The 24,624-nt window shown below is 37.0% G+C and overlaps 1 protein-coding gene across 1 annotated transcript in view; it reads left to right on the plus strand.

Annotated features, from left to right (window-relative positions):
- Positions 1-3,911: 3,911 nt before the first annotated feature.
- The window catches only part of COPB1 (COPI coat complex subunit beta 1), a 36,173-nt gene continuing 15,460 nt past the window's right edge, over positions 3,912-24,624 (plus strand). The window contains exons 1-11 of the mRNA XM_019456400.2: positions 3,912-4,043; positions 4,758-4,907; positions 9,086-9,315; positions 9,942-10,111; positions 13,140-13,254; positions 14,485-14,577; positions 17,394-17,531; positions 20,056-20,175; positions 21,998-22,105; positions 22,195-22,341; positions 23,971-24,116. Coding sequence (XP_019311945.1) covers positions 4,817-4,907; positions 9,086-9,315; positions 9,942-10,111; positions 13,140-13,254; positions 14,485-14,577; positions 17,394-17,531; positions 20,056-20,175; positions 21,998-22,105; positions 22,195-22,341; positions 23,971-24,116 — 1,358 coding nt within the window. The 5' untranslated portion in view covers positions 3,912-4,043; positions 4,758-4,816. The remainder of the gene's footprint in view (positions 4,044-4,757; positions 4,908-9,085; positions 9,316-9,941; positions 10,112-13,139; positions 13,255-14,484; positions 14,578-17,393; positions 17,532-20,055; positions 20,176-21,997; positions 22,106-22,194; positions 22,342-23,970; positions 24,117-24,624) is intronic.

The following is a 24,624-nucleotide window of genomic DNA, read 5'->3' on the forward strand; positions in this document are numbered from 1 at the left end:
CCAGCAGATGGCAGTAGTGCTAGCTCTGGTCTCCGTGTAGGGAACTTCCTGCAAAGATAACAAAGGGAAATTTTAATCCCAAACCATCATTTCCTCTCAGCCTGCCCAGCCCCACTCCCTCGTAATCTTTAGGCTGACTTCCATTATTTTTGTGAGTGGTGTATGCAGAAATTGCAGAACAATTTTTATCTTAGGCCATGCAAAATGAAATCTGAGGAAATCTGATTTACAAAACAATCCAACATTTCTCTGCTAAGAAGCCTAGAGGAGTTTTTTATTTCCTGAGATTCCTATCTAGAAAGGAGCAGTTCATTTGTAGATAGGGGATTTGGATTTTAGACCTAATTCTACTAATTAGTTACCATTGTCTTCGGGCAAGTTACTTAGCTCTATTTTAAGGAACTACTTTGGAGAATTAGTGTGAAGGTTAAATGGGAGAATTTATGTGAAAACTTGGACACTTTAAAATTCATAAATTGTTACTTTACTTTTTTTTCCAGATCACCTAAAACTTTGAAAGCTTGAGTAGATTTAAATCTCTAGCTTCTTGAAGGGAAAGTGCTAGGTGCTTTCTGGCAAACTTGTTGAGAGAAAGACCTGACTAAATATAGGAATGTGTATGAGGTGTTGGGTCTGTGTTCTGAAAGTAGCCTCAGGAGTCTTCCATTTGAGCTTGGGATGAGACCACAAGTACCATGTGGCCATTTGACCTACAATAGATTTGCATTAAGCACATGCAACTTTCATAAATGCAAAGTGAAGAGGGAGTTCTCCCACAGGCCTTCAGACTCAATAGCTAGTATAGTCTGGAGGAGGGAACATAAGTGGGAAATTTCATAATCTGATCTTTAAAGCCTCAGGCGGGTCTCTTCTGTGCCTATCATTGTGCCAGCCTCTGTCTTGTTGAGTGATTGTGTTGTTTAAAGATAACATGTATAATGTATATCGTTTTGTACCTGTTCCTAAATGTAAACCTAAATGTAAACTTGATTGGTGCTCAGGTGGGAAAAAAATGTGATCTGAATAGTACTTAAGAGGCGATTTTAAAGATTGTTTTTTAAATATTTTTTTGAGAGAGAGAAAGAGAGAGAGAGAGAGAGAGAGTGCAAGCGGGGAGGGGCAGAGAGAGAGGGAGACACAGAATCTGAAGCAAGCTCTAGGCTCCAGGCTCCGAGCTGTGAGCACAAAGCCTGACTCCAGGCTGGAACTCACAAATCACAAGATCATGACCTGAGCCGAAGTCGGATGCTCAACCGATTGAGCCACCCAGGCGTCCCCGGACGCGATTTTAGTAATCTTTTTAATATATGATGTTAGTCTTATACGTTGACCTTAGAATTTAAAATCGTTTCCACCCCAGTAAGATTCAGTCAACTCCACTGTTTGTACAGAGTTCATTGTAATGCCTTTTCATTGTCACTTTGTCTAGTGTGTTATATTCATTCTGTTTAGTCTGTGTTAATGATAAACAATAAAATTCCTAGTTGTATCCTCTCATAAAACCTATCACTGATACACAAACAATCAATTTACCTGGAATTTATTAGACATCTGTATGTACAGCTTTGAAGAACTCATGGTTAAAAAATAAGAGGCAGTAAAGTGGGTCACAGGATTCAGGTTGTGGGACCAGCTTTCTCAATGTTTGATGATTTTGTGATTTGAAAGCAAGTCCCTTTTCTTTAGGCCTTGATTTCCTAGATGCCTGTTTTTATGATTCTTGGTATATGACTCTCAAAAGGTCTTTGCTCTCAAAAAATTTAAATTTCATATGCATTCAAAATGATATAATTACATAGTAGAATAGAAAATAGAAGCCCCTTGGGGCGCCTGGGTGGCTCAGTCGGTTAAGCGTCCGACTTCGGCTCAGGTCACGATCTTGCGGTCCGTGAGTTCGAGCCCCGCGTCAGGCTCTGTGCTGACTGCTCAGAGCCTGGAGCCTGTTTCAGATTCTGCGTCTCCCTGTCTCTCTGACCCTCCCCCGTTCATGCTCTGTCTCTGTCTCAAAAATAAATAAACGTTAAAAAAAAAAAAATTTTTAAAGAAAATAGAAGTCCCAAAACAAGGTGCATGTTATGATAAACCAGGAAGAAATAGGCTTTTCAAGGTCATGATATCTGTTGAACAAGCTCTGTACTTAATATACATCAATACATATACACCACCAATGACATTTTAAGTGCAGACCCAAAATGAGATTTTCTAAAACATTGTATTTTCTTGCCCTCTTCACATTTAATAGTTTCCTTAATGACTCTGTCACGGTAAGTCTCAAATTTTCTTCTGTAACACAATGATCCTCCAGGGCAACTGAAGTGGGTGTGGTTGGTCCTACACCATAGTGGCTCTAAACTGAGCTTTCATATTGCTGTCTAGTTTTTATGCTTTTGGGGGCCTTAGTTCATGCCAACAGATTGTCACTTTTTGATATGTGGGCTTGGAAACCAGATACTGTACTTGCAAAATTTCACGTTAAACACATGGAAGTGAAAGAACCTGTTGTATATATATCTTGGGTTGATCTCAAGGGAATTATGTTGCATGAAAAAACAATCTCAGTGGTTACATTGTATAGTTCATATATATTACATCCTTGAAATGAAAAAATTACAGAGATATGGGAAATTACAGACTTTCCAGAGATGAAGGAAGTAAGTGGCTGTGACTGTAAAAGGATAGCAGGAGGGATCTTTAAAAGTCTTCTGTATCATTTCTGGTGGTAGTCACATGAATCTAAATATGGTAAAATTGCATAGAACTAAATACACAAGTGAATGCATGTAAAACTGGTGAATCAGAATGAGGTGAGGACTGAATTATATCAATGTCAATCTCTTGGATTTGGTATTGTACTATAATGATGCAAAATGTTACTACTGGAAGAAACTAGTGGGATAGTATATGGGATCTCTAGATCACAATTATTTCGATGAAAAAAATTTTTTTAATCAATGCACGGGTTTTGAAGAGCTTTCTTAGAAAGTGCTATAAATGGGTGACCTTCGTGATATATTCTGTGTGCTTGAAGAATTTACATTTTGCTTGATGGTTCTAAAAATCTCAAATAGCTAGATTCTGGATACATGAGGCAATATTTGTATTGTCTTCCTAACTGAAGTGAACCTATTAAGGGCAAGTTCTGTCAGATGTCTTTGTATTCACAGTATTTTGCTCAAGGGTTCAAAAAAAAATGTTTAATGATAATTGGGCAGAAAACCTTTGCTGGGAAGACGCTGTGTGGGGGCACATGGAACCTCAAATGGGCAAAACTAAAGGTGCCATGGCTGATTGTAGCTGTAACAATTAGGTTTGTGGAGACAGGTAAAAATCCTTTAAAATCGTTAATCTCCCTTTGTACGTTAAAAAAAAAAAAAAGTTAATTTCTTGGGTGCTCAAAAAGGATCGTGAAAGGGACCATTACGAGATAAAGAGTGGCCTTGATGTTCCAGTAAACCCAGCCTAACTGCAGAGGCAGAGATTCAGACTACTGGAGAGGAGACGTTAAGAACTGAAATGGATCTTCATAGAATCTAGTGTTACCTATTAGAAGAAATGAGGCGACTTTCCCAAATAGTAATTAGTTACTTTCCCTGTTTTGTTAGTGGGTGAACTAGAAAATGGCTTCCAGCTCCCAGTCTGGTGCTCTTTCCCCCTGGACCACACAACCCTATTTTCCTCTTTCCGGGCACCTCCTCCCCTGCCTGTTGCAGTTCCTGAAAGAAACAATTTCTAAGTACCGTTTAAATAACCACAGCGCTTAATTCGGCGCTTAGCTTGCGGGGAAGGCTTAATGCTTCTCCCCAACGTTGTCTAAAACAACCGTGGACTAGAGGAGGAAACTTGCAGCGTACTTGCAGAGCGCAAGCGCAGGACAGAGAAGGCATGTCCTCTCTGAGTTGCCGTAGGCGCTAGGTGGCTTGGCCTCGTAACCCCCACCCCCTTCCACGTCAGCCGAAGACTGTACGGAGCGGCGGCTGCTGCTGCGGGTTGGAGCCGGAGTCGACGGTCCCACCGTTGCCCTAGCTGCCGCCCCTTGGAGCCAGGTAGCGGGCTACAAGCCCCCAATCTCGGAGGCGTGTTGGGCTGGGCTGAGCCTGAGGAACTGGCTCTCCGGCGGGAAGATGCGGAAGGGGAGCGACTAGGCCGCTCGCGTCCGGGCCTGGCCAAGTGGAACGGGGGGCTGGGAAGCTTTGGGCCAGACGCCCCTTCCCGTCCTTGCGTACTGGCCAGGGGTCTGATCTCTTCCCGGGCTCCGGGACTCACCATTCCAGGGCGGGGGGCTGCCTTGCAGGAGGAAGAGGAGGGGTGGGGGTGCAGCGCACCCATTGACCCTCGGACACGCAGTCGCGTCCACCCATGAACGCGAAATGTTTGCAGGTTTTTAGCTGAGTACTCGTGCGCAGGTCTCTTGAGCAGTTCAGATTGTGTGTTATGTTCAAAAATCATTGTTCTGTTAAATGGTGGGGTGGGGCTGGAGGACTGTCACTGTATTGTGGGCCTTAGTGTTGCAGTACAGCATTCTCAAGCCCTGGGCGGGTTTGTGGGGTGGGAGATAATATACCTTAGACCGAGGCAGACCGTGTTTTTTATTGTTAGGCATTATTTTTATGGGACCACATATAAATTGATCCCACTCTTCTAATACTTTAAACTCACTAGCCAAACGGAATGAACTTTAGACAGTAAAGATTACAATAGTTACTGGTTGTGTTTTTGGTTTTTTACTTGTAACGATAGCCTTGTATTTCTTTTTCCAGATTTTCTGGCATCTATCATCCTTAAGTCTTGTATCGAGATTTGATTATATCCCGAAACCATGACGGCTGCTGAGAACGTGTGCTATACCTTAATTAACGTGCCCATGGATTCAGAACCACCATCTGAAATTAGCTTAAAAAATGATCTAGGTAAACTCTGATAATATTTTGAAAATTAAATGGAGAAAAAAATGAAAATAAAAAGCTCCTTTTCATTTCAAGTTTCTTTATAATTAGAAATACTTAATTTTGTCTAAATACTGTTTTCTAGGATCTCTTTAATAGACCTTTGGTCTTACTGAAAATGGAAACTTGTTACATTTAGGCTTGCAATATTGGTTTTTGGAAATAACATCTCAATTTGTCTTAGTAAAGCAAAAGAAATATAATAGTTTAGTTGTTAGATATAATGGCTTGTGTAGCTTAATATATTATGCTCAAGTATAGCTGACAGTTTTCTATAGATAACAGGTTGAGAATGTGTATTTGAATGTCTTAGTTTCTTTGTGCACTGAACTTCATATTCCTTAGCTTGTAAAATCAAAAGAACTTTGTTCTTTTGGGTTCGCCACCTATTGAACAAATGAAGTCAACCCTTTTTCAAGCTTTTGAGGTTTAAAAAAGTTTAAGCTTTTTTAAAGCATTTTATACAAAAAGAAAACAAGTGGATTTTAAAAGTGTATATTCTGTCTCCTTTTTGTGAGTGATTCTGTCAGAAACATTTTTTTAAAGCAACACACATTCCAAAGTAATAATTCTTGTTTCATTGAACTACTGAAAATAAGTTTAACCTACACAGGTGACTCTAATCCAAGAATAGAGTGAGAATTATGCTTCAAATCTTGGAAATATCTTTTAGAAGATAATTTGCAGTTTGAAAGGAGACAATATTTTACTTGCTTCATTCCACCTCTTAATCAGCAGCATTGAATACCTCCTGATTTTAGGCTACTTAACATTAGGTTTCTATTGAGATCTATTTTTAGAGAAAGAAAAAGAAACCCTCCTTTATGGCATTTAAACCCATACTCCTATATACAAAAGCTACATATAGTTCCTTTTTTTTCATGTTTATGTAAGATAGTAGAATGAAATGCAAATTAATAAATTTTCATTACTTTTTTTACATTCTTCTTTAAAAAAATTTTTTTTAATGTTTATTTTAGAGAGAGGAGAGACAGAGCATGAGTGGGGGAGGGGCAGATAGAAAGGGAGACCCAATCCCAAGCAGGCTCCAGGCTCTGAGCTGTCAGCACAGAGCCCCACTCAGGGCTCAAACTCATAAACTGTGAGATCATGACCAAGCCGAAGTTGGACACCCCCAACTGATTGAGCCACCCAGGTGTCCCATTTTACATTTTTCTTAAGGTTTATTTATTTTTAAGAGAGAGCGCGTGAGCGCTAACGGGAAGGGGCAGAGAGAGAGAGAATCCAAAGCAGGCCCCAGGCTCTGAGCTGTCAGTACAGAGTCTGATGCGGGGCTGGAACTCACAGACAGAGAGATCATGACCTGAGCCGAAGTCAGACACTGAATCGACTGAGCCACCTAAGCACCCCACTATTTTTTTTCTTAAAATTTAAAAGTTTTCGCTTTTAGACCCTAAAATACTGAGGTTATAGATGGGAAGATAAAGAACAGAATCTGTCCTTAATTGTAACAATATCTTTTTTTTAATTGCAGCTGCCTTAATTACCTTCACCTTACCAAGAAAGAAAGAAGTAGTCTTAAATCTCAAATTTTATGTGTATGTGCATATATATATTTAATGTTTATTTATTTATTTTGAGAGAGACAGAGAATCCCAAGCAGGCTCCTCAGTGTGGAGCCCAACATGGGGCTCAAACCCATAAACTGTGAAATCATGACCTGAGCAGAAACCAAGAGTTGGTCACTTAACCAACTGAGCCACCCAGCCGCCCCTGCTGTATATATTTTTTACTGTATCTCAAAAGATATCAATTGATATGAGAAAAAGTTTAGAAATAGTTTCCAGTTAGAGTAACAAATACTTTTTTGTTTGGTGATATATTGAGTTATTTTATGTATACTTTTATTAGTCAATCGATATGAGTTCTGATGACTTTACATTACCCGGAGTAGGAAGTACTTGGTTTATTTTGGTTTATTTGTTAGTAGTGCCATAAAGGACAAGAAGTTCTGAAAATTTTGAAGATATAGGAAAAAAAGTATCCTTTACCTCACTTTGAATTGTTGGAATAAGTGGAAATTGGGGTTAAGAGGGCTGGAAATATAAATGATTGTAGATTTTTTACAGGTTTTCTATTTAGTTACCAGTTAAAAGTTTCTGCTAAACTTTTAGAATTTGCTAATTTGGGAAAAGTAGTAAAAAAAAAAAACTGGAACAAAAGACATCAGCATTATAATGATACAGTTTTATGCCTTTTGGACTTTGTGTCCTTTATGTTATCAAACAGATTAGGGAAAAAAAACTTTTCTTTTTTTTTTTATATTCAGGAAGCTTCCGGACAGAGATAAGACCTGTTTAGGCTCACAAATCCAACTTTAGCTACTTAAAACTTTGCCCGGTCTGTCATCTTATCATAGTTTTTGCTCTCAGCTTCTGTCACCTCTCCTGATGCTTTGTTTTTGTCATCCTCACAGACTTAAAAACTGAAGATTTGCACAGATTGATACTTCATCATTTTTCGGTTTCTTGAGTTGATGTGGCACATACCAGGTTTTTCATATGTGGCAGGATAATACTCTGAAGCAGGGAGAGATGCATGAGAAATTGGTCTGTTTTAAAAAAAAATTTTTTTTTTAACGTTTATTTATTTTTGAGACAGAGAGAGACAGAGCATGAACGGGGGAGGGTCAGAGAGAGGGAGACACAGAATCTGAAACAGGCTCCAGGCTCTAAGCTGTCAGCACAGAGCCCGACACGGGGTTCAAACTCACGGACTGTGAGATCATGACCTGAGCCGAAGCCGGCTGCTCAACCGACTGAGCCACCCAGGCGCCCCTTTTTTATTTTATTAAAAAAAAATTTTTTTTAACGTTTATTTTTTTAAATTTTTTTTTAACGTTTATTTATTTGAAATTGGTCTGTTTTAAACAAAAATGTTTTTTTTGTTTTGTTTGTTTTTAACAAAAATGTTGACACTTGTGAGATGGATAAATTTGGCAAGAACCTTTACTGTGATTTAGTCCAAATATTTGAAGATATTCTCTATTTTGCAACATGTAAAAATATCATACCAAGCTAGTAATAGATAAATAGCCTTAGGGGGCTAGAGAGAAATTTTGATTTACCTGCTATGATTCTTCCAAAGCTTAAATTTTTTCTGTAACTCTACCAGCTGGTCATTCACAGTCTCTTGTCTCTTTGGCAACCACAAGAAACTCTTGATTTGATAGCCACTGAGCTCTAACTGCTGGAACTATATTTCTAGTTTTATTCTGTTCCTCATGATAACTCCTTGAAATTATTAAAAACTTCTGTCATCCCTCTTTGTTGTTCCATCTCCTAGGTAATTTATTTCTGTGATCTAAACAGTTGTATTGGTGTACTTGCCTCTTACATTCCTGCCTTCAAATTTGAGATACAAGAGATTTTTACCCTAAATTCTTCAATTTGCAGTGATAATGATATGAAATTATAGGTTGTTTTGCATAAAATAGTTTATAGTATAAATTGTTTTACGCTAAGTAAGGACAATAAACTTATTTCTTAAACGTGTCATCCTTAATTCTAAATAGTGGCTTTTCCTCTAGTACATTGTAATTTTCTTCCAGTTTCTAAGGTGATTTCTTAAGATCCTGAAGTTTTATAGTCTGTAGAAATATGATGGGATTTTTGAATTAATCTAGTGTATTAGTTCCCAGCCTTTTGAGTTTGAAGATCTAATGTTGAAAAAACTGCCACTGATCTTCCTCCTCCTTCCCCTCATGATAGTGGTTGTAACTTTGATTGAGGAAATACACACTAAAAGCCACTTTGAATTCAGAAGCACTTATCTTAACATCTATTTACACTTTGAAAAATAGCTACATATGTGTTTGAGAAATGCATTGTTTGGTATACCTGTAGATCCATGGCTTCTGCAGTAATTCCATGGGTTAGGGACCAGAGATCTAATCCAGTGCCTTCATGTTATATGTGAAGTATGAGGTTTGGAAATAAATGACTTGTGTAAAGTCATTCAGCTTATTTGTGGCAGAGATAGGTGGGGAGCCCTTGCCACTCTATTACATTACCTTTATTGCCATTACTGCTAATAAAGTGAGAAAACGTTTTCTTTTGTTAATTGTAAAATTATCTGAGGAATTTTCCTTTGAAATGTGTGGTTTTTTTCTCTTTAATCAGAAAAAGGAGATGTGAAGTCAAAGACTGAAGCTTTGAAGAAAGTGATCATTATGATTCTGAATGGTGAAAAGCTTCCTGGGCTTCTGATGACCATCATTCGTTTCGTACTACCTCTTCAGGATCATACCATCAAAAAATTACTTCTAGTATTTTGGGAAATTGTTCCTAAAACAACTCCAGATGGAAGACTTTTACATGAAATGATCCTTGTTTGTGATGCATACAGAAAGGTAAACCAAACCATGGTTATTTCTGATTATTGCTTTGATTTTTGATTGTAAAATTGGTGGAATGGGCTTAGTTTTAATTTTTAAAATTGGATCTTGGGTAAGATAGAAGTTACTGATATTTGGAACTGAAGTTGTAAGTTACTGTAAAAAGTTTTGTTAATTTCTTTGGACATTTTCCATACATTTTTATGTGTTCTTAATAAAAAATAGTGACACATAGAATATGAGACATTGCTATGATAAGTAAAAATTGATTTGACAGGGTCACCTGGGTGGCTCAGTGGGTTAAGTGTCCGACTCTTGATTTCGGCTGAGGTCATGATCTCACAGTTCATGTCAGCTATCAGAGCAGAGCCTCCTTGGGATCCACTCTCAACATTTCCCTTGCACATGTGTGTGTTCTCTCTCTCTCTCTCTCTCTCTCTCTCTCTCTCTCTTTCTCTCAAAAATAAATAAATAAACTTTAAAAGAGAAAAATTGATTAGACAGGAATCTAAAGGAAATGTGTAATCTAGATCTTTTTCCTCAAACCTACTTTCTTATTTTTTACATAGGAAAATTTTACACTTAAAAATTGTGTTTTGTAAAATGCTGGAACTCAATATTTCATATTTAAATTTTATCAGGATCTTCAGCATCCTAATGAATTTATTCGAGGATCTACTCTTCGTTTTCTTTGCAAATTGAAAGAAGCAGAATTGCTAGAACCTTTAATGCCAGCTATCCGTGCTTGTTTGGAGCATCGACACAGCTATGTTAGAAGAAATGCTGTTTTGGCCATCTATACTATCTATAGGTAAGTAAAGGTATACCTGCGGCTTAGTTTTGTGAGGATTGTTTAGTCTTTTAGCCTGGAGGTTCCAAAGCAGTTACTTGGAAGTCATATGTCTTTTACAGGTAATGTTTGGTTTGGCTTGAACAGTATTTTTTTCTTAATATCATTATATCGTCATCATTGAAAAGATCTGACAACACTGGGTCCTAGTTTCTGTCTGACAACAATATGCTGATATTGAATGACAGTAGCTCCCTTTAAATAAGTTGTACACTCTCTAGTTTACAGTGCCTGTCATTCTTAACTGTAGTAACTTCAGTGCGCTTAATTAATTTATTAACTGGTTTTGACCAGTTAACCTGTTAGGTCAAGTTGACCCTGTAGGTTTCGAGTTTTTTGACCCTGTTTTTGAATTCTCTTTATGTGGAATGTGGTTCTTGTCTTTTTACCCTTAGAGGCATAAGGAGGGAATTTTTTAATGAGAAAGGTTGCAGTTCTCAACTGACTCCTGTTCTTGGAAAGCTGAAGATTTTGGACTTTAAAAATGATTCAGAGAACCAGTTAGATAAGGCTAGAATGCTTGGTTTTTACAATCACTGGTGTCAATCCATTTAGAAGTAGGATGTGATTTTTATAAATGTCTTTGTACTTTAGGAGTTGATTGTTAGGTAATTTCACAGTTCTCTTATTATTACATGAGATTTTGTTATCTGTTAGGGAAGTGGTATTCTGGTTAATAATGTAGAGTTCTTTGTAAGTTACCATACAGACTACACAAATATCAGAATTTAAACCAGATTGCACACACAGAAATTAGTAAATTTATAAGACAGTTGGAAATTTGAACACTGTATATGATGATATTAAGGAATTTTCGGTTTAAGGTATGATAATGGTATTATGATTACTTTTTTTAAAAGAATCCTTAATTATAATATGCTGATATATTTACAGAAAAATGATAAGTGGTCTGAGATTTGCTTCAAAATAATATGGGAGGAGAAGTGGGCAGAGGTGTAAGTGAAACAAAAATGATTATAAATTAACAATTGTTAGGTGATTTTTTTTTTTTAATTTTTTAAAATTTATATCCAAATTAGTTAGCATATAGTGCAACAATGATTTCAGGAGTAGATTCCTTAGTGCCCCTTACCCATTTAGCCCATCCCCCCTCCCACAACCCCTCCAGTAACCCTCAATTTGTTCTCCATATTTATGAGTCTCTTCTGTTTTGTTCTTCTCCCTGTCTTTATATTATTTTTGTTTCCCTTCCCTTATGTTCATCTGTTTTGTCTCTTAAAGTCCTCATATGAGTGAAGTCATATAATTTTTGTCTTTCTCTAATTTCACTTGGCATAATACCCTCCAGTTCCATCCACGTAGTTGCAAATGGCAGGATTTCATTCTTTTTGATTGCCGAGTAATACTCCATTGTATATGTATACCACATCTTTTTTATCCATTCAAACATCGATGGATATTTGGGCTCTTTCCATACTTTAGTTGTTGTTGATAGTGCTCCTATAAACATGGGGGTGCATGTGTCCCTTCGAAACAGCACACCTGTATCCCGTGGATAAATGCCTAGTAGTGCAATTGCTGGGTCGTAGAGTAGTTCTGTTTTTATTTTTTTGAGGGATCTTCATACTGTTTTCCAGAGTGGCTGCGCCAGCTTGCATTCCCATAGGTGATGGTTTTTAAGCTAGTATTCATTATTCTATATACTGCAAGTACTTAATTTCCAGAATAGGAAGTTAGTAAGTAAATAAATATAGTGCATAATTAATAAAATTCAAGGTACTATTTTTTTTTTCTGATAATTTAAGTTTATTTATTTCTTTTGAGAGAGAGTGTGAGTGAGCAAGCAGGGGAGGGGCAGAGAGACAGCGAGAGAATCCTATTCAGGCTCCATACTGTCAACACAGAGTCTGACATGGGGCTCAAACTCACGAGATTGTGCCTTGAGCTGAAGTCAGGAGTTGGACGCTTAACCAACTGAGCCACCCAGACACCCCTCTGATAATTCTTTTTTTTTTTTTAATTTTTTTTAATGTTTATTTATTTTTGAGACCGAGAGAGACAGAGCATGAGCAGGGAAGGGGCAGAGAGAGAGGGAGACACAGAATCTGAAACAGGCTCCAGGCTCTGAGCGGTCAGCCCAGAGCCTGACGCGGGGCTTGAACCCACGAACTGTGAGATCGTGACCTGAGCCGAAGTCGGACGCTTAACCAACTGAGCCACCTGGGCGCCCCTGATAATTCTTAATGAAGAATCTTTTAGTACCTTGAGATGGTCATTATGAGCATTGATGTTATATTCCTGAAGTATATGAAAGACAACTATTAGAGATACTCAGGTGATAGATAGCATGTGGAATAAGTCACCTTTTTCTTTATTGAACTAGAAAACGTATAATTTGATAATTTAATAGATGAAAATGTAAGTTTGTGATTCCTACCCACGATTTTTTTTAAATTTTTTTTTTTTAATGTTTACTTTTGAGACAGAGACCGAACATGAACGGGGGAGGGGCAGAAAGAGAGGGAGACACAGAATCGGAAGCAGGCTCCAGGCTCTGAGCCATCAGCCCAGAGCCCAATGCAGGGCTTGAACTCACGGACAGCGAGATCATGAACTGAGTTGAAGTTGGACACTTAACCAGCTGAGCCACCCAGGTGCCCCTCCTACCCACAATTTTAATTGATTTAAAGTTCTAAAGGCAGGGCACCGGGGTGGCGTGGTTAAGTGTCTGACTCTTGATTTTGGCTCAGGTCATGATCTCATTTAATGAGATCGAGTTCCATGCTGACAGCATGGAGCCTACTTGGGATTCTCTCCCCCACTCTGTCTGCTCCTTCCCTGTTCATGCTTTCTCTCTCTCTCTATCAAAATAAATAAAAATAAACTTAAAAAAAAAACAAACCTTTAAAAAAAGTTTCAAAAGGTAAGACAATTGATAGTGTTATAAAGCTTGATAATGATTAATTTTGAGTTACTAAAATAACAGTAGTTTTTTATTAAATATGAATATTACCTGTTTTATTTCAAGGAATTTTGAACACCTTATACCTGATGCTCCTGAACTGATACATGATTTTCTGGTGAATGAGAAGGATGCAAGTTGTAAAAGGAATGCATTTATGATGCTAATTCATGCAGATCAGGTGAAGTACTTTTTAAAAAATACTTTTGTGTCTGTAATTCAATGAGAATTAAAAGTACTACATAGTCCTAATCAAATTTTTTAGTAATTTTGTTTATAGTAGAAGTGTTTGTATATTTTGGGGGTTTTTTTAGATTTTTGAACTTGATTTGTGTAAAATAGTTTTTCTTAACCCCTCTCCCGACTATTGCTTATACATATACTTTTTTTTAAGTAAACATTTGAGAGATATTTAATAATAGCCACTTGACAGTTTTTCCAGATTGAAATTATTATGGTCCTATTTTGTGGCACTCTATTTTGGGGCTTTGAACCTGTTTTTCCTTCTGTTGATGTAGCTCTAAAATGGCTTAACAGAGAAAAGTAGTAGCTTTGTATAGGGTTCGCCCTGAGCCTGAAAGAAGCGTGGCCTTCAGCATAGATGTGTATCTTTATTAGGCTCTTCAAATTTCATAAGTTGGTGTCAACTCTACATCTAGCTCTGCTGGTACTGAAAGTGAATGGGTCTGCTGGTGGCTTGGCAATGACTCTCCATACTTTGGTGGCATCTAATCTTGGAATATTTGCTATCCAGTATTATCAAAATGTGGAAAATAATATGCTTGAAGACTGAAGGATAGGGACTCTATCCATTTCTCTGGAACCTAGATGCTGTCATTTCATCTTTGTGAACAAGATTATAAGAAAGCTGCTTATTTAGGCCAGGATGTTTTGTCCTCTTGTAGTGTTGGTTTTATTAACCTGTATATTTGGTGTTTATGCACTTTACCTACATGGGGGCCGGTGGGGGGGACATAATCAGAAAAAGTTCGGTGAAATTTTCTGATACTTTTTGCTGTAGAGATACTGTTGAGGTCATAGTTTTCTATATCACACATTCAGTATATGAAAATCAATGAGATTTTTCTTTTAGGTCTTAGAAATAGGAATAACTATGCACCTAAATAGCTGGTTTGTTTTGATTGTATGGGTACCCTGAGTCATATAACACATAGTGGTTTTTCTTTTCCATTTAGGTGCTAGAAAATCCAGACCCCAGATTTGTGGCCCATTTCTAGAAAATGTATTTTTCTTAATATTTATGTTAACCTTTTTTCCCCCTTCTTTTAATTTTTCTTTGCCCTGTTTGCCTCATTTGTTTTATATTCAGTTGTGTATGTTTAAGGTTGCACCAATTAAGTCCTTTTATTGAATGAAGTGGAATTTGATAAATACATTTTTATTTTGTTAGGATCGAGCTTTGGATTACCTAAGTACTTGCATTGATCAAGTTCAGACATTTGGAGACATTCTTCAGTTGGTTATTGTTGAACTAATTTACAAGGTAAGACTGATCTATAAGGGGTAAAATAAACTTCAGGAGTTTAAGACAAGGTTAAATCATCTCTTTCTGGAATGGTGCTTATTTGCTGGGATAATGTTTTAGTAGTAGAAATATTTTATAGCATTGCCTGTGAAAGTTTTTTTTTTTCTTTTCCCTTTGGTTTATTTTGTTTTCCAAGCACTTCCTGTTTTTCTAAACTTCCGTAAAGAATTCTATTAAAAACTCATGGCTTGACCCAATACAGCTGCAGAGAAATCATTGTGCACTGTTCTGTAACTGAATAGATTGTGAATCAGGCTTTGGAATAAAATTCAGGTCTTTTCTTGAGTACACACCAGGCTACTTTGGACATCTAAAAACAAACCAGAAAAGCTTTAAATACTTACCGTGTTCCTTGTTTGTAAAAGAGAATAGAGAGACTTTAAATATGTCAATATGACATTGTAGGCCATTAAAACTAGGTAAGAGATTTGGATTTTAAAATGAAGTGCTTTATTGGAAACAGTTAAATTTGATATAGCCTTAGAAAGAATTGATTGCATCTTAATATCCTGATAAAAGATGTAATAGCATCCAGTTTTGCTATTGATACCATTCATTGGAGGACAACAAAAATATACATCAGGAATGACTTTGCTAAATAGGATGACACTAACAAAGTACCTAGAGCAGACACTGCTGGTTACAGCTGTCTTTGATTCTGAAAGAAAAGAGCCCCTTTCCATACGGGGTACCAGTCATTTGGAGCTGGCATTTAAGTTGAAACCAGAGCTGTAAATATATACAGTAAAACCTTGGTTTGTGAACATAATTCATTCCAGAAACATGCTTGTAATCCAAAGCACTTGTATATCAAAGTGAATTCCCCATAAAAAATAATGGAAACTCAGATGGTTCATTCCACAACCCAAAAATATTTATATAAAAATGATTATAGTACTGTAACATAATACAAAGTAATGAAGAAAATACAAAATATAAAGAAAAATCAATTAACGTGCATTACCTTTGAAAATCTCCATGGCTAGTGTCAGGGAGACAAGAAAGGAGGGTTATTGTGTAGGATGACTTTCACTATCACTAACAGAATCACTGCTACCTATTGGCTCAATCGAATCTTTTTCTTTTCATGCAACTTTAACTTTAACAAGGAACCTATCCAGTGACACTTGCTTTTGCCTCCTTTTGAGGATTTTGCGGAAATGTGACACTGCATTATCATTAAACAGATTCATCACTCACACTGCTATAGCCTTATTTGGGTGGGGCTTTTCTATAAAATTTTGCACTGTTTCCCACATTGTACACATCTCCCTAATCTCTTTTGAAGTGAGGTATTCCTCTGCCTTTTTCTCTTCCTCTTGTCAGAGGAGATGCAGATGTAGCCTTCTTATAAAATCTTGCAGGTTTGGCTACTTGTATACCTCATTCGTACTTCTCGATGATTTCCTTCTTAACTTCCACTGTAATCATCTCCTTACCGCCTTTCTTTTCAACCTTTTTCTGCATGGGGCCCATTGTATATGCTCGCAGGGATGTTGACTACAGTATAGTATTAATAAACTCTTGTCATATAGTGTATTTAATGTAACTTCCAATAAGGCAACAAAGGAAAGGGTCTGTATCTGCAGGCAGCCTGACCTAGAATGAAGCAAAGTATTCCTAAGCTTACTCTTGTATGGAAAAGCAAAGGTCTGTTCGTAGGTGCTTTGAAGTGACAAAAAATACACTAGTGCCAGTTGTGGGCACCTTCCAACATTCTGAAAAATCACTGATTTCTGCCAAACACTGTGGCCTGAGATGCATCCGAGCATGGAAGATGATCACTCACAATCCATCATCGAGAGAGAGAGAGAGAGAGAGAGAGAGAACCATTGGCTCAATTATGATCATGTGACATTTGGTGTCACGTACTAATATAGCAAGACTTCGCTCGTTTATCAAGTTAAAATTTATTAGAAATGTTTGCTCATCTTGCAGAACAAGTTACTTGCAATCCAAGGTTTTACTATAGTTCCTGATTAATTCATTTTATGGTTTAGAGATGCCACTTAGGTTCTCAAAAATAGCAGTTCTCTGCTATTCAGAGACTTCTTTGTCTAACAGAGTCCAGGTTATAGTAAAAGGGAATAGTTTCTGAGTCTTGCCTGAATGAGAGAGATTTGACTGTACATATGTTAGGAAAATCTGACAGAAATACCAACATCAAAAAAGAAAATATTTGCTTTATAGGTAAAGGTATTAAAATATATTTAGGACAATATAGAAAATTAGTTGTCTCCACAGTATGGAATATAGTTCCCAATAAGAAGTAGTAGTACTTAAAAAGGGGGTTATCTTTCTTGCTTTAAGAACAGATATTTTCCTTTTATTAGCTATTGAGATTGATATCCGTTATGTTTTCCTTTTTGGCATTACATCTGGAATAAAAATTTAGAGTCAAATTTAATATCACTTGGTTAATAATTTGTCCTTGACTTTATTACTCTACATCTTCTTTTTCTATTTCATTTGTGTATAGTACGCATATCTTTTATTATAAACCATTTGAAAACCTTTTGTGAGAGTATTTATGACTGAATGAATAAATGAATGAGTAGCTATAACAATTATCCAAACTAAAACCTATTTATTTCTGAAATTACCAGCCACAGTGTCTCATCTCATGTTGGCTGACATCTTCAGATGCCCTTATAAGACTATTCTTAGCTTTCAGATGATAAGAAGTAGCATCCCATAAGCTGACACCTATAAAAAATCTGTTTGAAAGCAAGTATCCCTGAAGTCCGTTGAAACCTAAATGTTTCCTTCTCCAGGTCTGTCATGCTAATCCATCAGAAAGGGCTCGTTTCATTCGCTGCATCTATAACTTACTACAGTCATCTAGCCCTGCTGTAAAATATGAAGCCGCTGGAACGTTAGTGACACTTTCTAGTGCGCCCACTGCAATCAAGGTACTGCTTATTTCTTTTGGTGCCAGTTTGATGATACGTATGCTGTCTTAGCACTATGATTTAGTGGCATTGCAGTTTACTATGTGATTACATGGCACAGAGACAACAATTTATAAATGTTGTGAACTTAATAGATTCCTTACATACCCCAATGTTGTTTTCTTCCTTCCTGCTTTCATATATATATGTGGGGAGAAAGAGTGACAGAGAATACTAATATTTCTGGTTTCTGGAGAATGATGAAGATTTTAAGATCACTCTCCATACTTTAATTACATTAAAACCTAGATCTGGGAAGTGAATTTTAGATTCTACATGATGGATCCTAAAAAGAGTGCATATTTTCAATAATGGAGTATTAAGTTTTCTCTTTAATTTACTGTATCAAGACTGCACGATGAACCTCTAATATATTCAGAGAATGAATTGTTCTATAAAGCCAGCTTGTATAAATAGGAGACTTGATTCCTTTAGCTGCCAATACTTAGAAGAAAAAATTTTCTGGGACACCTGGGTGGCTCAGTTGATTAAGCGTCTGACTTCGGCTCAGGTCATGATCTCATGGTTCGTGGATTCAAGCCCTGCATCGGGCTCTGTGTTGACAGCTCGGAGCCTGGAGCCTGCTTCTGATTCTGTCTCCCTCTCTCTCTCTCTCTCTGCCCCTCCCCTGCTTACACTGTCTCTGTCTCTCAAAAATAAATAAATGTAAACAAAAAAATTTAAAAAAAATTTTTTAACTCTATTTTGAAATAATTTTAGACTTACAGAACAACGAAACAACAAAAGGTGTAAAAGTAGGACAAAGTTCACCCTTCACCAGCTTCCCATAATGTCCGTGTCTTGGATAGCAATTGTATAATTGTCAAAATTAAGAAATTCCCATTGGAACAGTAATATTGTTAACTAAACTGTAGACATTATTTGAATTCCACCAGTTTTCCCCACAAAAATGTCCTTTTTTGGTACCAGGATTCAATCCAGGATCCCACATTACATATAGTTGTCATGTGTTAGTCTCCTCTAATCAGTGACACTTTCTCAAGCCTTTTCTTGTTTTTCATGACCTTGACACTTGAAGAGTAGTGGGTGGGTCACTTTGTAAAATGTCTGTCTCAATTTGAGTTTGATGTTTTCTTATAGTTAGATTGAGGTTATGCGTTTTGGGGAGGAATACTGTGGAAGTGATGCACTTTTCTCAGTGTATTAGATCAAGGAGTATGTAATATTAAGGTATTATTAGTGGTGTTAACCTTGATCAGTCAGTGAAGATGGTGTCTGCCAGATTTCTCCACTGTTGAGTTATGATTTCTTCTTTTGTAATCAGTAAATAACATGAGGGGCTGCTGGGTGGCTCAGTCAGTTGAGTGTCTGACTTCAGCTCAGGTCATGATCTCACAGCTTGTGAGTTTGAGCCCCATGTCAGGCTCTGTGCTGACAACTCAAAGCCTGGAGCCTACTTTGGATTCTCTCTCTCTCTCTCTCTCTCTCTCTCTCTCTCTCTGCCCCTCCCCCTCCCCCACTCACACTGTGTGTGTGTGTCTCTCTCAAATAATAAAACATTAAAAAAAAAACTGTAATCCATAAATAACATGGGAAGATACTTTGAAATATCCTATTTCTGCTCAGACTTAAACCAAATAATTTTAGCATTTCTGTACAGCAATTTTTTTTTTAATGTTTATTTATTTTGAGAGAGAGCGCATGGAGGAGGGTCAGAGAAAGAGGGACAGAATCCTAAGCAGGCTCTGCACTGCCAGCACAGAGTCTGATGTGGGACTTCAACCCACGAACCATGAGATCATGACCTGGGCCAAAATAAGTAGTTGGATGCTTAACCGACTGAGCCACCCAGGCTCCCCTGTACAGCAGTTGTTAATGTGATATTTTAATGGTGGTTTTCTATTTTCCTCATTCTACATTTAATGATTGGAGTTCTGCAAGGAGGAGCTGTACTTTTTCCTCCCTCCCCCTTTCTTTCTCTCTTCATATTTGTATGGCTATTTCATTCTGTATATTGTAGTCATTATTATTTAATTTTATTGGTCATGTTATTCCAGCTTTGGTCATTGGGAGCTCTTTCAGGTTGTTCCTTTGTCCTCTGCTTTTAATGAGTCAGGGTCATTTTTATGGTCTTAATTTTTCTGTACTGTAATGCAGGTATGTTAGACTTTGCACCTAAACTAAAAGATACTCAATAGCTATATTTTAGGGAATACTCTGTCTGCTTTTTTCTACCTTTTCCTTAGTTTCGACTCTTAATTTTTGACTGTTGGTATTTCTACCTATAGCAGCAGCCCCTTTTCATTATTTTAATTTGTGATGCTTCTTAACTTTTTTAAACTTGAAAATAATGAAATTTGTTAGAATTTAGGAAATAGAGGGACATATTCCTTTGGGGAAAATACATAAAGTTTTAGTACAGTAGTAGTGAATATATTGGCTTCCTAGGGGCTTTTTTTCCTTATCTTCAAATTCTGTGTTTAAGATGGGTGTGTGCTTAAAACATGTTTCTTTTTTTATATAGGCTGCTGCTCAGTGCTACATTGATTTAATTATTAAGGAAAGTGACAACAATGTAAAGCTCATAGTTCTGGATCGATTGATAGAGTTAAAAGAGCATCCTGCTCATGAACGAGTACTACAGGTAAACATTATCTGGAAGAGAAAAATCCTAGATAAAATCTTTTTCAAATTGAGATAATACTTAAGCCTTGCTGTCTTGGTTAACATAAATTCTTGAATCGCTCCTTGGCCTTTTGGCTAAGATCAAGTGTAGTAACATAAATTCTTGGAGACTGGGCAGTTTAAATTTTGGTCAACTAAGATGTAACTTTTGAATCACCATAGTCTTTTGGGGTATTGTCTTTGCCATAAAAAATTTTTTTCTAAAATGAATTAATGTTATCTTATATCCTATTTGTACTGCATTGGATATTCTTAGTAATAGAAATACGCGCATTTTAATTTGGATATAATTGACAGTTTGTGAAAAATAATTATTCCAATTGATTGAAAATAAAAGGTAATTGAATTGGGGGCACATGGGTGGCTCAGTTGGTTGAAGATCTGACTCTTGATTTTGGCTCAGGTCATGATCTCACAACTCGTGAGTTTGAGCCCTGCTTTGGGCTCTGCACTGAAACTGTGAAGCCTGCTTGGGATTCTCTCTCTGCCCTTCCCCTGTGTGTGTGCATGTGCTCTCTCTCTGTCAAAATAAATAAACTTAAAAAAAAAAAAGATAATTGAATTCTATGGAATTATCAACATACCTATTTAATCTGTGAGAATAATGATTGTTATAAAAGTAAAGCCCCATGACAGCTAACTCCAATGCTATCCCAGATCAGAGCAACAACAAAAAATTTACAGGACATTTTTGGGACAGTTGGAGAAATGTGCATTATAGACTGTGTATTAGTTAATATCATTGTTCCCAGTGTTAAGTTCTCTGAATTTGATCATTGTACTGTGGTTATGTAAGAGCTTGTCCTTCTTTGGAAGTGTACACTACAATGTTTAGGGGTAGAGTTTGATAAAGCATATGCAACAGAATTAACAACTGGTGAATGTAAGTGAAAGTTACACAGGAATAGAGTTTTAGAACTTTTTTATCAGTGAAATTTTTTTAAATAAAGTTTTAAAGAAGTAAAATCATGTGTAAATTAGTTTTGCTATATTTTAAACATGTTTTTAAGTTTATTTGTTTTGAGAGAGAGCGCACACATGAGCAAATAGGAAGGAGGGGCAGAGCCCCTGACAGCGTGGAGACCGATGCCAGGCTCAGTCTCCTGAATTGTGAGATCAAGATGTGAGCAGAAATCAAGAGTCAGATGCCTAAACCGACTGAGCCCCCCGGGTATCCCTAGTTTTGCTATATTTTAAAGTATATTCCTTTAAAACATAACATCTTCCTGCAGAGCAAAAATAATGTTATCACATTTAATGAAATTATTGATAGTTTCTTAATATTATCCAATGCCGACTCCAAAGTCAGATTTTCCCAGATGTCCCTGAAATGTACTTTTGTTTAGCTTGTCCAATTCTTGACCATATGGCTTACCTGATTATGTCCTTATGTCTCAGTTGGAGCACTATTTTTTTTTTTCATGACGTGGGCTTGTTGAAGAGACCAGACCAATTGTCCTGTAAGATGCTCTTCCTTGTGGGTTTATTTAATGACTTTCCAGTGGTGTCATTCAGTTTGTTTCTCTGATTCCTATATTTCCTGTTAACTATATGTTTGATCTAAAGCTTGATAAAGAGTAAATGTTTGTAGTTTGCATCCTATGTGATATTATATACTTCATATTGCATTACATCAGGATACCCCAGATATCTGGTTCTTCTACCACTAGTGATTGTATTATTGATTAAAGAATTAAGGTGGTGATAGATACCCTATTGTGTGGTTAAGATTTTTTTCTGTTAATATTTGTGTTAATTCTGGAGTTTTTGTTCTTTCTCAGGATCTAGTTATGGACATCCTGAGAGTATTGAGCACACCAGACTTAGAAGTACGCAAGAAAACTCTGCAATTAGCACTGGATCTTGTTTCTTCTAGGAATGTTGAAGAGGTAAAACAAAACTCTGAAAGAAAGCACTGTTGTAAGCTGTCAGGCCAAACATGGTATAATTCCCAGTTAACTTTTATTTGGTTCTCTAGCTGGTTATTGTTCTGAAGAAGGAAGTGATTAAAACAAATAATGTGTCTGAGCATGAAGATACTGACAAATACAGACAACTCCTTGTGAGAACATTGCATTCCTGTTCTGTCCGATTTCCAGATATGGCTGCAAATGTTATTCCTGTGGTATGTAATTCCAGTGACTTTAATTTTGAAATTCTCTAAAAGAATGAAAAGAGTTATGTAGCACTTAGACTCTGGAACTGTCTAGTAGATTCACTAAATCTTGTGGTCAGACGGGATCTTGATGTTCACTGTTAAGCTTGGAAGGTTAAGGACTCTGACTTCTTTCTCTTACATCTACATCAAAAACGTAAACAGGGCGCCTGGGTGGCTTAGTCGGTTAAGCGTCCGACTTTGGCTCAGGTCATGATCTCACAGTCTGTGGTTTCGAGCCCTGCGTTGGGCTCTGTGCTAATAGCTCAGGGCCTGGAGCCTGCTTCAGATTCTGCATCTTCTCTCTCTGCCCCTTCTCCACTCGCACTCTGTCTCTCTCTCTCTCTCAAAAGTAAATAAGCATTAAAAAAAAAATTTTTTTTTTTTTTTAATTAAAAAAAAAACCTAAACAACGGGGGTGCCTGGGTGGCTCAGTCGGTTAAGCGGCTGACTCTTGATTTCAGTTCAGGCCATGATCTCAACAATTCATGAGTTCAAGCCCCCTGTTGAGCTCTGCACTGACAGCGTGGAGCCTGCTTGGGATTCTCTCTCTCTTTCTCTCAAAAATAAATAAACAAACAAACAAACATTTTTTTGTTTTAAGTAAATACAGAAAAACACAGTGATGAGTACTTCCATGTATTATAATTGATGTTTGTTACAATTACCTGTGGCAAAATTATGCTGTGTATATGTGACTCAGTAGGGCAAATAAGTATTTATCTCAAATAGTTTTATCTGTTTACAAGTTGAAGGATTTAGGGGCACCTGGGTGGTTCAGTCAGTTAAGTGTCTGACTTCGGCTCAGGGCATGATCTCAGGGTTCTTGAGTTTGAGCCCCATGTCGGGCTCTGTGCTGACACTCAGAGCCTGGAGCCTGTTTCAAATTCTGTGTCTCCCTCTCTCTCAGCCCCTCCCCTGCTCACACTCCGCCTCTCTCTCTCTCAAAAATAAGTAAAACGTTAAAAAAAAATTTTTTTTTAAGTTGAAGGCTTTAGGGGAATCTGGGTGGCTCAGTCAGTTAAGTGGCCAGCTCTTCATTTCAGCTCAGGTCACGATCTCCTGGTTCGTGGGTTTTAGCCCCGCATTGAGCTCCGCACTGACAGTGTGAAATGTGCTTGGGATTCTCTCTCTCCCTCTCTGCCCCTCCCCTGCTCACTCTCTCAAACAAACAAACAAAAAAAAAGTTGAAGGATTTAGTTATAGGAAAAATATATATACCTAGAATCTTTGGCTTCTGTCACTGTCAGATAAATGAAGTATGTTATTATAATTTGAAATTTTATCTTTGAACTTCAGATTTCCTCTGAAATGATTTTGCTTTTAGTTACAACTGAGGTGTATCCAATTAATTTATTTTGAGTTGTGTATTTCCAGCTTTTGTTTTATAGTGAGTTTTTTTGTAGTAAACTTGGCTGCACAAAAACCAGAAAAGACATTGTGACTTTGTTTATATAACAGTACTTGTCTCTCAACATTTTGTTACATCTTTGAAAATCATTAATTATATTTCTTGTGAATTTGTTTACTTCTTAAAACTTAGATAATTTTCTTTCTGAAAATTGTATAACTTACCTATTTTTCTTTTTTTCCTTTCAGTTAATGGAATTTCTCAGTGACAATAATGAAGCAGCAGCCGCTGATGTCTTGGAGTTTGTCCGTGAAGCTATTCAGCGCTTTGATAACCTGAGAATGCTTATTGTTGAGAAGATGCTTGAAGTCTTTCATGCTATTAAATCTGTCAAGTAGGTTTAACATCTGTTTAAATGTAAGGTCAAGCAAGCATTTTACCGTTTCTATCTTTAAAGGGTCATTTGGTAGAAAATACAAGAGAGAAGAAATGAATCAAAACACTAAAACCAACATAAGTGTCATAGTAAACATCACCTTACCTTACTCTCTGTAAATCAGCAACCTATGGGCAGAATTTGTTTTTGTAGGTATGATTGACCTAGGTTTCTCTATCCGTATTTCCTCTAAAACATGGTGTATCCTAAAGTAGCGAAGGAACATATTTTTAAAGGGTATCACTTTTTGGGTATCAGTATTTATATCCCCCATTAGCATTTACTAAAATGAGGGATTGAAAATGCAGCCCAAATCTGACGTCATGCATTTCCCTTAAAATAGCTTTTGCTAATGAGAAAGGACTATTGCATCCAAACTTTGCTTCATTCAAAGCATCTGATAGGTGGAGTGTAATACACTTCCATTATATCTGCCTGGATAGAAAAGAAAGGACCATTGGAAAAT

This window comes from Panthera pardus, unplaced genomic scaffold, assembly GCF_024362965.1.
Source record: "Panthera pardus isolate Hobbes unplaced genomic scaffold, ASM2436296v1 HiC_scaffold_12, whole genome shotgun sequence".
Taxonomy (NCBI): Eukaryota; Metazoa; Chordata; class Mammalia; order Carnivora; family Felidae; genus Panthera; species Panthera pardus.